Source organism: Coregonus clupeaformis, chromosome 23, assembly GCF_020615455.1.
Source record: "Coregonus clupeaformis isolate EN_2021a chromosome 23, ASM2061545v1, whole genome shotgun sequence".
Lineage (NCBI taxonomy): Eukaryota > Metazoa > Chordata > Actinopteri > Salmoniformes > Salmonidae > Coregonus > Coregonus clupeaformis.
The window spans coordinates 43,322,159-43,336,819 of record NC_059214.1 but is presented as its reverse complement, the minus strand read 5'-3'; the positions used below and the strand labels follow the sequence as shown (position 1 = coordinate 43,336,819).

Below are 14,661 nucleotides of genomic sequence, written 5' to 3'. Positions count from 1 at the left end.
GGGCCAATTGTGCGCCGCCCATGAGTCTCCCGGTCGCGGCCGGCTGCGACAGAGCCTGGTCCCACCACATAGCAGCAGTCTCAGCACTGAACAGGAGAGTCCTGGTTAACACCACATAGCAGCAGTCTCAGCACTGGACAGGAGAGTCCTGGTTAACACCACTTAGCAGCAGTCTCAGCAAGACACTACCTCAAACACAACATTCTAATATACTCCATGCTGACAAGCACTCCTATGTGGATTTGTTTTGATATTTCTAAAGCTGAATGCTCAGCATACATCATCACAGCCATATAGGACTGTGCCTCTCACTGTTTCCCAGAAATAACATCTGGACCAACAGGAGAGGTCTAGGGTTGTTGTCATGGAGATGACCTCTGACTTACCACGCTGTCATCCTTGGTAATTCCAGCCGTGGGCTCGAAGGACTCAGGAACAATGGACACTGTGGAACCAAAGAGGACACAGAGTCAATACTGTGAGTCATAGGGAGGCCTAAAACAACAATCAACAACAACATGTTCTTCCCCATAGGGGTGGCAGGTAGACTAGTGGAGCGTTGGGCCAGTAACCGATGACGTCCACTGATTTAGCGGGGTTGGGTTAAATGCGGAAGACACATTTCAGTTGAATGCATTCAGTTGTGTAACTGAGTACATATCCCCTTTCCTTTCCCACACTTGATTCAATGCACCCAACAAAGTTTGCAGTTGGAAGCCAAACTTAATTGCATAATAAGTCAAACTTTCTCTCATAATGTACAGGAGGAACAACGTTTATTCACTCTCCATCTTTTCTATAGAATCCATTCTCCCTCTCCCCAGTCCTGAGAGCGATGGTGCCGACTGTGTGTTTACATAAGGGGAGCCCTACTAATCACGCTACAGATCTGGACCCTATACCTGCCACTATGGGCCAAGATCATTACTGCATTACCATCAGGCCTGGAGCCTGTGGCTGGAGCCTGGAACCAAGCAGTGCCTGTAAGTCACCACACACCGTGGCAGGCAGGCATCTGACAGTATTTACCCCTCATATCAGATGTCTCGGCACATAATGAATCAGGCCGTCAGATGGCATCCATCTTCAGGGAAACACAGTAAACTAATGACACCAACTCTTTTACAACACTGTCAGGGAGAATTCCCATAGACCAGGGAGATGGTATAATCATCATTACCATAGAACGTGTTCCATTCGCTGGAAGAAAAAACCCTGCCAGGAGTTAGAGCTAACCTACTTACTGACTATGTGTGTGTGTGTGTGTGTGTGTGTGTGTGTGTGCAAAGGTCATAGATGAAGTAGAGAGAGAGAGAGAGGTAAGGGCTACACAGTCCCTATAAATGATTAGTCTGTTATTTGTTCATCAAAAATTACCCACAGAAATCTCTTCACCACAAAACACTGCGTAAGACAAAGTGCTGCTGAGTAGAATGAAGGAAATGAGGCCTCAGAGAGCCAGTGTCAGGATAGGTGGAGGTGGGACAACTAGGGTAGGTTAGGGCTGGCTCTGGTGGAACTAGGTGTCTTACAATCAGATACAGTGATCCAATTGGTGTCGTTGGCTTCATTGTATTGTGTTTGGTCCCATGGAATTGTGTTGTATATTTAAGCAATAAGCCAGAGGTGCCTTATTGCTATTATAAACTGGTTACCAACGTAATAACCAGTAAATAGTACGTTTTTTGTCATACCCATGGTATACGGTCTGTTATACAATGGGTGGGTCTAATCCTGGATACCTGATTGGTTAAAACCGCATTTCAGCCGGTGTCTATTCCACAAATTACCACAGGCTAAATCTATGAGGTTAAAATGCCTATTTACTCTGTTCCATCTGACTGCGCAATCCACTGTCTCGTCAGCCCAGTCAGGCAATTTATAAACTAGATCTACACTGTAAAAATAATCTATACATTATCTTCCATTTCATTTAGACTAGCATTTGGATTTCAACAAAGGAGATTTGTAATAACCTTGCTATCTGTCTCTCCGACATTTGCAACATTGTTTCAAAATTCGATCTCCAGCTGTCCTATGTAATGAACGTGTCAGGAGTCAGGACGAGACAGACAGGCTGGCAGCTTTTCTCAGCCAGTCGAAATCATGAATCAGCATCATTTTTATGGATACATACAAAAATAAATAAATAGAAAAACACGAAATGCAGCTAGTTTGCTGTCATTACAGCTTCAGTTTGAAGTGATTGTGTAGTTCTGTCCTTGAGCTGTTCTTGTCTATTAATGTTCTGTATTATGTCATGTTTCATGTTTTGTGTGGACCACAGGAAGAGTAGCTGCTGCTTTCGCAAAAGCTAATTATAGTGGTTTTGCTGTGTATGGTAGTGTACATAGACAGTGTATTGTACAGTAGTGTTGGGTAGTGCTGTATGTCTTACCACTCCTAATAAAATACAAAAATACAAAAATGGTGTTAGCTGAACAGTGGCCTGGCGAGAGAGCAAATGTTCTATGCCAGGCGAAATCGCACGTTGTTATGGATGTATCCCAAAAAATCACCAGAAAAAAGCTTAAACAACGCAAATGCAGCTACTTTGCTGTTACTCCGGCTGCACTGTTTGACATAACTGTGTTAGCCGAAGTTGGCTAGCTAGCAAGCAAGGGATAAGAATGTTGCCAGCCATCATGGCAACGGAACATTTAGAACGAATGACAGGGTCGCGTCCATAGATTTAAAACAAAAAGACTTAACGACTGTGTCACATCTCTGGCAACCGAACCGATAGAACGAACGACCAGCCGGCTTGGGTAGTAACCCTAGATTTGTGTCGGGACTATATCTCATGGAAGGATGAAATATATGAATAAATTCATAAAAATATAATTTTTTATAAAAATGTTTCAATCATTATTTGAATATGTTGGTAACCCTTTAAAAGTGATAATGCCCTCGACTTTGTCTCAGGCCTAACAACACCCGTGCCAATATATCCTCCAAACACCGGCTTCTCTGGCATTATCACTTAAATATATCAAGGCTTTCAGCTAATCAGCATTCAGGGCTCGAACCACCCGGTTTATAATGTATATTTTACCACTCATAGTTAGTCTGGCTACAGTGCCAGAGTACTGTGTATAGCGGTTTTGCTGTGTATGTTAGTGTATAGACAGTGTATTGTAAGGTAGTGTTGGGTAGTGCTGTATGTCTTACCACTCTCTACTTGGGCCAGGGTTGTGTCACTGATGATGTTGTCATTTTGCAGGGCCTCAGTGATGTAGTTCCTGAAGTCAGTGATAGTGTAGACCACTGTGGGCCTCTCCTCCACCTCTCTGTAGGAGTTCTCCACCAGGTTGGACTGCAGGGTCAGGTAGTCCAATTGCTCACTGCTCACCCACTCCCCTTCCACCTCCACCGTCACTGCATAGACCACCACCACACCATCCAACCTGCACAGGCAATACATGTATAGATAAATCAGTCAGTTAATATTTCAGTTGATCTGGCTATCAATCAATCTATCTATCTATCAATATATCAATCTAGCAATCTATTAAATATACGTTTGGACACACCTACTCATTCAAGGGTTTTTCTTTATTTTTACTATTTTACATTGCAGAATAATAGTGGAGACATCTAAACTATTAAATAACACTTATGGAATCATGTAGTAACCAAAAGAGTGTTAAACAAATTAAAATATATTTTATATTTGACATTCTTCAAATAGCCACCCTTTGCCTTGATGACAGCTTTGCACACGCTTGGCATTCTCTCAACCAGCTTCATGAGGTAGTCACCTGGAATGCATTTCAATTAACAGGTGTGCCTTTTTAAAAGTTAATTTGTGGAATGTATTTCCTTCTTAATGCGTTTGAGCCAATCAGTTGTGTTGTGACAAGGTAGGGGGGGTATCCAGAATATAGCCCTATTTGGTAAAACACCAATTCCATATTATGGCAAGAACAGCTCAAATAAGCAAAGAGAAACAACAGTCCATCATTACTTTAAGACATGAAGGTCAGTCAATACTGAACATGTTAAAGTTTCTTCAAGTGTAGTCGCAAAAACCATCAAGCGCTATGATGAAACTGGCTCTCATGAGGACCGCCACAGGAATGGAAGATGCAGAGTTACAGTTGAAGCCAGAAGTTTACATACACTTAGGTTGGAGTCATTAAAACTCCTTTTTTAACCACTCCAAACATTTCTTGTTAACAAACTATAGTTTTGGCACGTCGGTTAGGACATCTACTTTGTGCATGACACAAGTAATTTTTCCAACAATTGCTTACAGACAGATTATTTCACTTATAATTCACTGTATCACAATTCCAGTGGGTCAGAAGTTCACATATACTAAGTTGACTGTGCCTTTAAACACCTTGGAAAATTCCAGGAAATGATGTCATGGCTTTAGAAGCTTCTGATAGGCTAACTGACATCATTTGAGTCAATTGGAGGTGTACCTGTGGATGTATTTTAAGGCCTACCTTCAAACTCAGTGCCTCTTTGCTTGACATCATGGGAAAATCAAAAGAAATCAGAAAAAATAATGGTAGACCTCCACGTCTGGTTCATCCTTGGGAGCAATTTCCAAATGCCTGAAGGTACCGCATTCATCTGTACAAACAATAGTACGCAAGTATAAACACCATGGGACCACGCAGCCATCATACTGCTCAGGAAGGAGACACGTTCTGTCTCCTAGAGATGAACGTATTTGGTGCGAAAAGTGCAAATCAATCCCAGAACAACAGCAAAGGACCCTGTGAAGATGCTGGAGGAAAAAGATACAAAAGTCTCTATATCCACAGTAAAACGAGTCCTATATCAACATAACCTGAAATGCCGCTCAGCAAGGAAGAAGCCACTGCTCCAAAACCGCCATAAAAAAGCCAGACTACGGTTTGCAACTGCACATGGGGACAAAGATCGTACTTTTTGGAGAAATGTCCTCTGGTCTGATGAAACAAAAATATAACTGTTTGGCCATAATGACCATTGTTATGTTTGGAGGAAAAAGGGGATAGCTTGCAAGCCGAAGACCACCATCCCAACCGTGAAGCACGGGGGTGGCAGCATCATGCTGTGGGGGTGCTTTGCTGCAGGAGGGACTGGTGCACTTCACAAAATAGATGGCATCATGAGGAATAAAAATTATGTGGATATATTGAAGCAACATCTCAAGACATCAGTCAGGAAGTTAAAGCTTGGACGCAAATGGATCTTCCAAATGGACAATGACCCCAAGCATACTTCCAAAGTTGTGGCAAAATGGCTTAAGGACAACAAAGTCAAGGTATTGGAGTGGCCATCACAAAGCCATGACCTCAATCCTATAGAACATTTGGGGGCAGAACTGAAAAAGCGTGTGCGAGCAAGGAGGCCTACAAACCTGACTCAGTTACACCAGCTCTGTCAGGAGGAATGGGCCAAAATTCACCCAACTTATTGTGGGAAGCTTGTGGAAGGCTACCCGGAACGTTTGACCCAAGTTAAACAATTTAAAGGCAATGCTACCAAATACTAATTGAGTGTATGTAAACTTCTGACCCACTAGGAATGTGATGAAATAAATAAAAGCTGAAATAAATCTCTCTCTACTATTCTGACATTTCACATTCTTTTTAAATAAAGTGGTGATCCTAACTGACCTAAGATAGTCCATTTTTACTAGGATTAAATGTCAGGAATTGTGAAAAACTGAGTTTAAATGTATTTTGCTAAGGTGTATGTAAACTTCCGACTTCAACTGTACCTCTGCTGCAGAGGATAAAGTCATTAGAGTTACTAGCCAAATAAATGCTTCACAGAGTTCAAGTAACAGACACATCTCAACATCAACTGCAGAGGGGACTGTGTGAATCAGGCCTTCATGATCGAATTGCTGCAAAGAAACCACTACTAAAGGACACCAATAACAAAAAGAGAAATGCTTGGGCCAAGAAACACGAGCAATGGATATTAGGCCGGCGGAAATGTGTCCTTTGGTATGGAGTCCAAATTGGAGATTTTGGGTTCAAACCGCCGTGTCTTTGTGAGACGAGGTGTGGGTGAACGGATGATCTCCGCATGTGTATTTCCCACCGTAAAGCATGGAGGAGGAGGTATTATGGTTTGGGATTTATTAAAAATTCAAGGCACACTTAACCAGCATGGCTACCACAGTATTCTGCAGCGATACGCCATCCCATCTGGTTTGGGCTTAGTGGGAGTATCATTTGTTTTTCAACAGGACAATGACCCAACACACCTCCAGGCTGTGTAAGGGCTATTTTACCAAGAAGGAGAGTGATGGAGTGCTGCATCAGATGACCTGGCTTCCACAATTCCCCGACCTCAACCCAATTGAGATGGTTTGGGATGAGTCGATGGCAGAGTGAAGGAAAAGCAGCCAAAAAGTGCTCAGCATATGTGGGAACTCCTTCAAGACTGTTGGAAAAGCATTCCAGGTGAAGCTGGTTGAGAGAATGCCAAGAGTGTGCAAAGCTGTCATCAAGGCAAAGGGTGGCTATTTGAAGAATCTCAAATATAAAATATATTTTCATTTGTTTAACACTTTTTTGCTTACTACATGATTCCATATGTGTTATTTCATAGTTTTGATGTCTTCACTATTATTCTACAATGTAAAAAATAGGAAAAATAAAGAAAAACCCTTGAATGAGTAGGTGTGTCCAAACTTTTGACTGGTACTGTATATCCATCCATCCCTCCACCATCAACATCTATCCACCCATACACCCAAGGAAAAATCAGCAAATTTCACATTCAATTGATACATCATTTTATTGATCAGTTTATTAATCTACTGTATATAATGTGATTAGCTAGAAACATAGTCTCTAAGAGGAAAGCAGTTTCTCTGGAAAGAGTAGAGTTCCAAACACAGTACTTTGATTTACTATTCTCACATGAGAGATGGTAGTGTGATAGATTTACGCCAGATTTACACCCGCATGGAGCATCGTCTATAACTTCCATGACTTCCATCCAACCAGCCCAGCCACCCAAGTGATCAATATGGTCATAAACATGACAAAACACCCAGAAAAGACTCTTGATGTGGAACCTGACAGTGTGGAAAAAGCCATCTATCAGACTTCATATGGCTTCAGGGAGCCCTTCTATTCTCCCTGTGACCTAGATCTCTCAGCAGGCTTGTCTTGGCCCAGTATGAGGCACGTGCCTGTAATCGCCCCACTGCACCACCACATCCCAGATCCCAGTTTTCCTGCTGTCAGCTCAAACTGGGAAAAGGATATGACAACATTCAGAATCCAAGTGTTTAATGAGTTGATGTTCTTTTATACTCTTCTGCTGCACCTGCAGATACCAGGTGTGCAGATGGCCCTACTTCTCAGCTCGTGTCAGTCCCATACTGTAGCACTGCTGACCTGGGAATCTGGGATCACAACTCAGAAGAGGGCAAGGCTTTTCTTAGTAAAGTCCCACGTAATTGCATGAGCAGAGGACTGCTGCATGACTCGAGCATGTGTGCGTGCATGTGTGTGTGTGGGTGTGTCTGTGTGTGTGTGTGCTTGCATCTCTCCATATCTGTCTCTCCCAATGGTTGACAGTGACAGGCCAGGGAGTTGATTGCAGTGGGCATAAAGCCTCAGAGATAAGCTCCTCTCCTGGGTTGGGTTTAGGTAGCAGGCATAAAGCCCCAAAGATGAGCTCCTCTTCTGGGCTGGGGTTAGGTAGCAGCCATAAAGCCCCAGAGATGAGCTCCTCTGCTGGGTTGGGGTTACGAAGCAGCTGGTTAATTGTCAAACCCTGCCCTTATCCTTCTTACCAGGTGACCGACCCCCCTAACACCATTAAAGGGATACTTCAGGATTTTGGCAATGAGGCCCTTTATCTACTTCCCCAGAGTTAGATGAACTCGTGGATACCATTTTTATGTCTCTGTGTCCAGTATGAAGGAAGTTAGAGGTAGTTTCGCAAGCCAATGACTGGAAGTCTATGGGTATCACCACAGCTTCACATAACTTCACACGAACCTACCCACACTTACAGATAAAGCCAGCATGGATCCCGCATGACCCTCAGACACACACACAAACACATATACACACACACAAACACACACATTTAAATAGGTGCTCCAGCACAAAATGCGTATCAGCCAATTAAAATCGTTGATTTACTTGCACGTGACAGAAGGATAAATTGTAGCTGGTCCCATCAGTTAACATGGCACACGTTAGCCCTATGCTAACCTCACCAAGTAGCACTGATTATGTACTCATATAATATATAATCGTTGACGTGGTTGGACATGGAAGTGTCCTTAACATACCTCAGTCAAACAGCACATTCTGATCATCAAAGCAACTATCAGGTGTATTTGACTGACTGAAGTGCCTAGTCCATGTAATTGTCGCAGATTGTGACAAGGGTTCGAATCTCACATTAGTTTTTTCCCCCCCTTTGAAATGTAGATTTACATGTATCGTGTTAGTGTGTTGAAAAGGGATGCCTATACAGTCAACAGCTTGAAGATGAAGATTATGAATTGATTTAATAAGGAGCTATCTCTTTCTTCAGCTTTGCACACAACACATTGCTAATGTGTTTCTCGTGGTCAGTGATTTTAATGCAGGTAAACTGACATTTTTTTACCTCGTTTTTACGAGCATGTCACCTGTGCAACTAGAGGTGACAAAACTCTAGATCACCCTTATTCCACACATAGAAAAGCATACAAGGCCCTCCGTCACCCTCCTTTTGGCAAATCAATCCATAACTCTATCTTCCTGCTTCCAAGAAAAAACTCAAACAGCACGTACCAGTGATGTGCTCAATACGGAAGTGGTCCAATGAAGTGGATGCTAAGCGACAGGATTATTTCACTGGCACAGATTGGAATATGTTCCGGGATTCATTCGATAACATTGAGGAGTTTACCACATCAGTCACAGACTTCATTAATAAGTGCATTGATGACGTTGTCCCCACAGTGACCGTACGTACATACCCCATCCAAAAGCCATGGATTACAGGCAACATCTAAAGGCTAGAGCTGCCGCTTTCAAGGAGAGGGACACTAATCCGGATCCTTATAAGAAATCACGCCACGACCTCTGACGAGCCATCAAACAGGCAAAGTGTCAATACAGGACTAAGATCGAATCCTACTACGCCGGTTCTGACACTCAACGGATGTGGCAGGGCTTACAAACTATCACAGATTACAAAGGGAAGCCCAGCCGCAAGCTGCCCAGTGACGCAAGCCTACCAGATGAGCTAAATGCCTTCTATGCTCGCTTCGAGGCAAGCAACACTGAACTATGCATGAGAGCACCAGCTGTTCCGGATGACTGTGTGATATTGCTTTCCGTAACTGATGTGAGTAAGACCTTTCAACAGGTTAACATTTGCAAGGCCACGGGGCCAGACGGAATACCAGGACGCGTACTCAGAGCATGAGCTGACCAGCTGGCAAGTGTCTTCACTTACATTCTCTACCTATCCCTGACCCGGTCTGTAATGTCAACTTTTTTCAAGCAGACCACCACAGTCAGGAAGTGAAAAGATTTGGCATGGGCCCTCAGGTCCTCAAAAAGTTCTACAGCTGCACCATTGAGAGCATCTTGTTGGTTAAGGGCTGTAAGTAAGCATTTCACTGTAATGTCTGCACCTGTTGTATTCGGTGCATGTGGCCAATAAAATGTGATTTGATTTGATTTGACTGGCTGCATCACTGCTTGGTACGGCAACAGCAAGGCACCCGACCGCAAGGCCCTACAGAGGGTGGTGAGTACCTCCCTGCTCCCTGCCAGCCAGGACCTCTATACATGGCGGTGTCAGAGGAAGGCCCAAAAACAATGTAAAAGACTCTAGCCACCCAAGCTATAGACTGTTCTCTCTGCTACTGCACGGCAAGCGTTACCAGTGCACCAAGTCTGGAACCAACAGGACCCTGAACAGCTTCTATCCCCAAGCCATAAGACTGCTAAGCAAGGCTGCTAAATAGCTAATTAAATGGCTACCTGGACTGCCTGCATTTACCTTTGTTTTTTACTAACTCTCTTGCACTGACTCTATGCACACACCCTTTGTTTTGTTTTTACATTTACGTCATTTAGCAGACGCTCTTATCCAGAGCGACTTACAGTTAGTGCATACATTATTTTAATTTTATTTTCATACTGGTCCCCCGTGGGAATCGAACCCACAACCCTGGCATTGCAAACGCCATGCTCTACCAACTGAGCTACCTCCCTGCCGGCCATTCCTTCCCCTACCCTGGACGACGCTGGGCCAATTGTGCGCCGCCACATTGGTCTCCCGGTTGCGGCCGGCTATAGCAGAACCTGGATTCGAACCAGGATCTCTAGTGGCACAGCTAGCACTGCGATGCAGTGCCTTCGACCACTGCGCCACTCGGGAGGTTACACACACTGAACACTACCCACACTCACAAATTGTAATGCTCATCCTCCTCGAGTCAAAAGACGCATATGTGACAAAGCAGATTATAAATGTTTTTCATATAAAACGTTGTAGGCCTACATTTAGGTGTACTCGTCCATGTAATATTGCTTATGCTACAGCTCAGTCTATCATCTATCCTGTTTCCTATTCACTTTACCCCTACCTACAGTGGGGAGAACAAGTATTTGATACACTGCCGATTTTGCAGGTTTTCCTACTTACAAAGCATGTAGAGGTCTGTAATTTCCAGAAAATCACATTGTATGATTTTTAAGTAATTAATTTGCATTTTATTGCATGACATAAGTATTTGATACATCAGAAAAGCAGAACTTTATATTTGGTACAGAAACCTTTGTTTGCAATTACAGAGATCATAAGTTTCCTGTAGGTCTTGACCAGGTTTGCACACACTGCAGCAGGGATTTTGGCCCACTCCTCCATACAGACCTTCTCCAGATCCTTCAGGTTTCAGGGGCTGTCGCTGGGCAATACGGACTTTCAGCTCCCTCCATAGATTTTCTATTGGGTTCAGGTCTGGAGACTGGCTAGGCCACTCCAAGACCTTGAGATGCTTCTTATGGAGCCACTCCTTAGTTGCCCTGGCTGTGTGTTTCAGGTCGTTGTCATGCTGGAAGACCCAGCCACGACCCATCTTCAATGCTCTTACTGAGGGAAGGAGGTTGTTGGCCAAGATCTCGCGATACATGGCCCAATCCATCCTCCCCTCAATACGGTGCAGTCGTCCTGTCCCCTTTGCAGAAAAGCATCCCCAAAGAATGATGTTTCCACCTCCATGCTTCACGGTTGGGATGGTGTTCTTGGGGTTGTACTCATCCTTCTTCTTCCTCCAAACTCCCGAGTGGAGTTTAGACCAAAAAGCTCTATTTTTGTCTCATCAGACCACATGACCTTCTCCCATTCCTCCTCTGGATCATCCAGATGGTCATTGGCACACTTCAGACGGGCCTGGACATGCGCTGGCTTGAGCAGGGGGACCTTGCGTGCGCTGCAGGATTTTAATCCATGACGGCGTAGTGTGTTACTAATGGTTTTCTTTGAGACTGTGGTCCCAGCTCTCTTCAGGTCATTGACCAGGACCTGCCGTGTAGTTCTGGGCTGATCCCTCACCTTCCTCATGATCATTGATGCCCCACGAGGTGAGATCTTGCATGGAGCCCCAGACCGAGGGTGATTGACCGTCATTTTGAACTTCTTCCATTTTCTAATAATTGCGCCAACAGTTGTTGCCTTCTCACCAAGCTGCTTGCCTATTGTCCTGTAGTCCATCCCAGCCTTGTGCAGGTCTACAATTTTATCCCTGATGTCCTTACACAGCTCTCTGGTCTTGGCCATTGTGGAGAGGTTGGAGTCTGTTTGATTGAGTGTGTGGACAGGTGTCTTTTATACAGGTAACAAGTTCAAACAGGTGCAGTTAATACAGGTAATGAGTGGAGAACAGGAGGGCTTCTTAAAGAAAAACTAACAGGTCTGTGAGAGCCGGAATTCTTACTGGTTGGTAGGTGATCAAATACTTATGTCATGCAATAAAATGCAAATTAATTACTTAAAAATCATACAATGTGATTTTCTGGATTTTTGTTTTAGATTCCATCTCTCACAGTTGAAGTGTATCTATGATCAAAATTACAGACCTTTACATGCTTTGTAAGTAGGAAAATCGGCAGTGTATCAAATACTTGTTCTCCCCACTGTATATGTACATAGCTACCTCAATTAGTACCCCTGCACATTGACTCAGTACTGGTGCTCCCTGTGTATAGCCATGTTATTTTTACTCATAATTGTTGTTCGTTATTTATTGTGTATCTATTCCTTGTGTCACTATTTCTATTTGATCTTTAACTCTGCATTGTTGGAAAACCTGTAAGTAAGCATTTCACTGTTAGTTGTTTACGAAGCATGTGACAAATAACATTTGATAAGCTAATAATATTGCATAAGCAATATTACATGGACGTGTACACCTAAATGTAGGCCTACAACGTTTTATATGAAAAACATTTATAATCTGCTTTGTCACATATGCGTCTTTTGACTCGAGGAGGATGAGCATTACAATGTGTACAGTAAGATTGTAGTTTACACTCTTGTTACCATCCTACAGATGGCAGTATTGTGCCCATAGAAAAGTTTGAAAGAGTTGGGAACCCCTCGCCATAGATGACTGCTATTTGACAAATCCACAAGGCTCTTTGTTTTTTTTATAATGAACGATAAATGTACATGTTGTAAGGACCTCATTTATCTTTTTTTCCATAAAAGCACATGAATGTGTGTGAAACAGATAAACAAAAACGTAGTATTTTGTCATATATGCAAAAATGTGAAAGTGTTGTCTACCGTTAGTAGTAGCTAGTAGCCTAGTCAAGGATGCATCAATGCAATATTGGCACACAACATTTTGTCACAGACCAACGGAACAAAAGTAAACCTTGAATTTGTAGGTTTAAAATATCCCTCTAGTGGCTAGGATTGACCTATTTTAAGAAATGCCATTGGTTGGTGGATACAAAGTCTAAGATCTTTGATAGGCTGATGAAGAATTTGTGCCAGGATATAATCAGTGTGTCACGGATCCCCCCGGTACTGCTGCTCATTCTGTTCACCAGCTCCGGAGGTCTACGTCACCGGCCTTCTAGGCGTCACTGACCTGGTTCATTACCACATTGTTTTACATTTTAGTCATTTTAGCAGACGCTCTTATCCAGAGCGACTTACAGTTAGTGAGTGCATACATTTTTCATACTGCCCCCCCCCCCGTGGGAATCGAACCCACAACCCTGGCGTTGCAAACGCCACGCTCTACCAACTGAGCTACACGGGGCCCACCAACCCCAGACTGTCTTGTCTCATTACGCACACCTGGTTCCCATTCCCCCTGATTAGTATGTGTATATATGTGCCCTCTGTTCCCCATTGTCCTCATCGATTATTGTCCTATGTCCGTTGGTCTCGTGAGTACATTGTATTACAGTTTACATGCCGAGTAATTGGTTTACACCTCGCTCTTTTGTTTGGGTTACAGCCCTGTGATATATATATATATACGTTTTGGGCTTCGTCCATGTCGTTTTCCATGACATACCATATGTTGGGTTGAATAATAAAAAAAACTATTACGTATTCCTGCGCCTGTCTTCTATCAGTATACAACGTGACACAGTGACATCTTTAGCATATGGCTGACGTGTGCCATGTTATCTGATGGGACCAGCTACAATTTAGCTTTCTGTTGCCTGCAAGTAAATCAACGATTTGAATTGGCTGATACAGTGAGGGAAAAAAGTATTTGATCCCCTGCTGATTTTGTACGTTTGCCCACTGACAAAGAAATTATCAGTCTATCATTTTAATGGTAGGTTTATTTGAACCGTTCTCATGATCATTGCAACTCCACGAGGTGAGATCTTGCATAGAGCCCCAGGCCGAGGGAGATTGACAGGTCTTTTGTGTTTCTTCCATTTGCGAATAATCTCACCAACTGTTGTCACCTTCTCACCAAGCTGCTTGGCGATGGTCTTGTAGCCCATTCCAGCCTTGTGTAGGTTAACAATCTTGTCCCTGACATCCTTGGAGAGCTCTTTGGTCTTGGCCATGGTGGAGAGTTTGGAATCTGATTGATTGATTGCTTCTGTGGACAGGTGTCTTTTATACAGGTAACAAGCTGAGATTAGGAGCACTCCCTTTAAGAGTGTGCTCCTAATCTCAGCTCGTTACCTGTATAAAAGACACATGGGAGCCAGAAATCTTTCTGATTGAGAGGGGGTCAAATACTTATTTCCCTCATTAAAATGCAAATCAATTTATAACATTTTTGACATGCATTTTTCTCGATTTTGTTGTTGTTATTCTGTCTCTCACTGTTCAAATAAACCTACCATTAAAATTATAGACTGATCTTGTCTTTGTGAGTGGGCAAACGTACAAAATCAGCAGGGGTTCAAATACTTTTTTCCCTCACTGTATGCATTTTGTACCATAGTACTGTATCTGTTTAAATGTAAATTGTTGCTTATGTACACAAGTACGGACACACACAAACAGACATACACACTCTCAGGACTAGGTTATCCTTAACCACAGACCTAGGGTTAGATTACTAGCCTACTGACTATACACATACAGGACTGCTGTTAAGGGCCTATACTCACCCTTGGGCATCCTTCTGAAGTCTGCATGAAAACAAATAAAAACTAGATCACAGGCCTCCCGAGTGGCACAGCGGTCTAA

General features: G+C 43.2%; 1 protein-coding gene across 1 annotated transcript in view; it reads right to left on the bottom strand.

The window, feature by feature from the left end:
- The window catches only part of LOC121536387 (interphotoreceptor matrix proteoglycan 2-like), a 59,061-nt gene that overhangs the window by 13,187 nt on the left and 31,213 nt on the right, over window positions 1-14,661 (bottom strand). The window contains exons 9-10 of the mRNA XM_045206468.1: window positions 3,172-3,407; window positions 387-445 (exon numbers count right to left, since the gene is read on the bottom strand). Of these exons, the coding sequence (XP_045062403.1) occupies window positions 387-445; window positions 3,172-3,407 (295 nt within the window). The remainder of the gene's footprint in view (window positions 1-386; window positions 446-3,171; window positions 3,408-14,661) is intronic.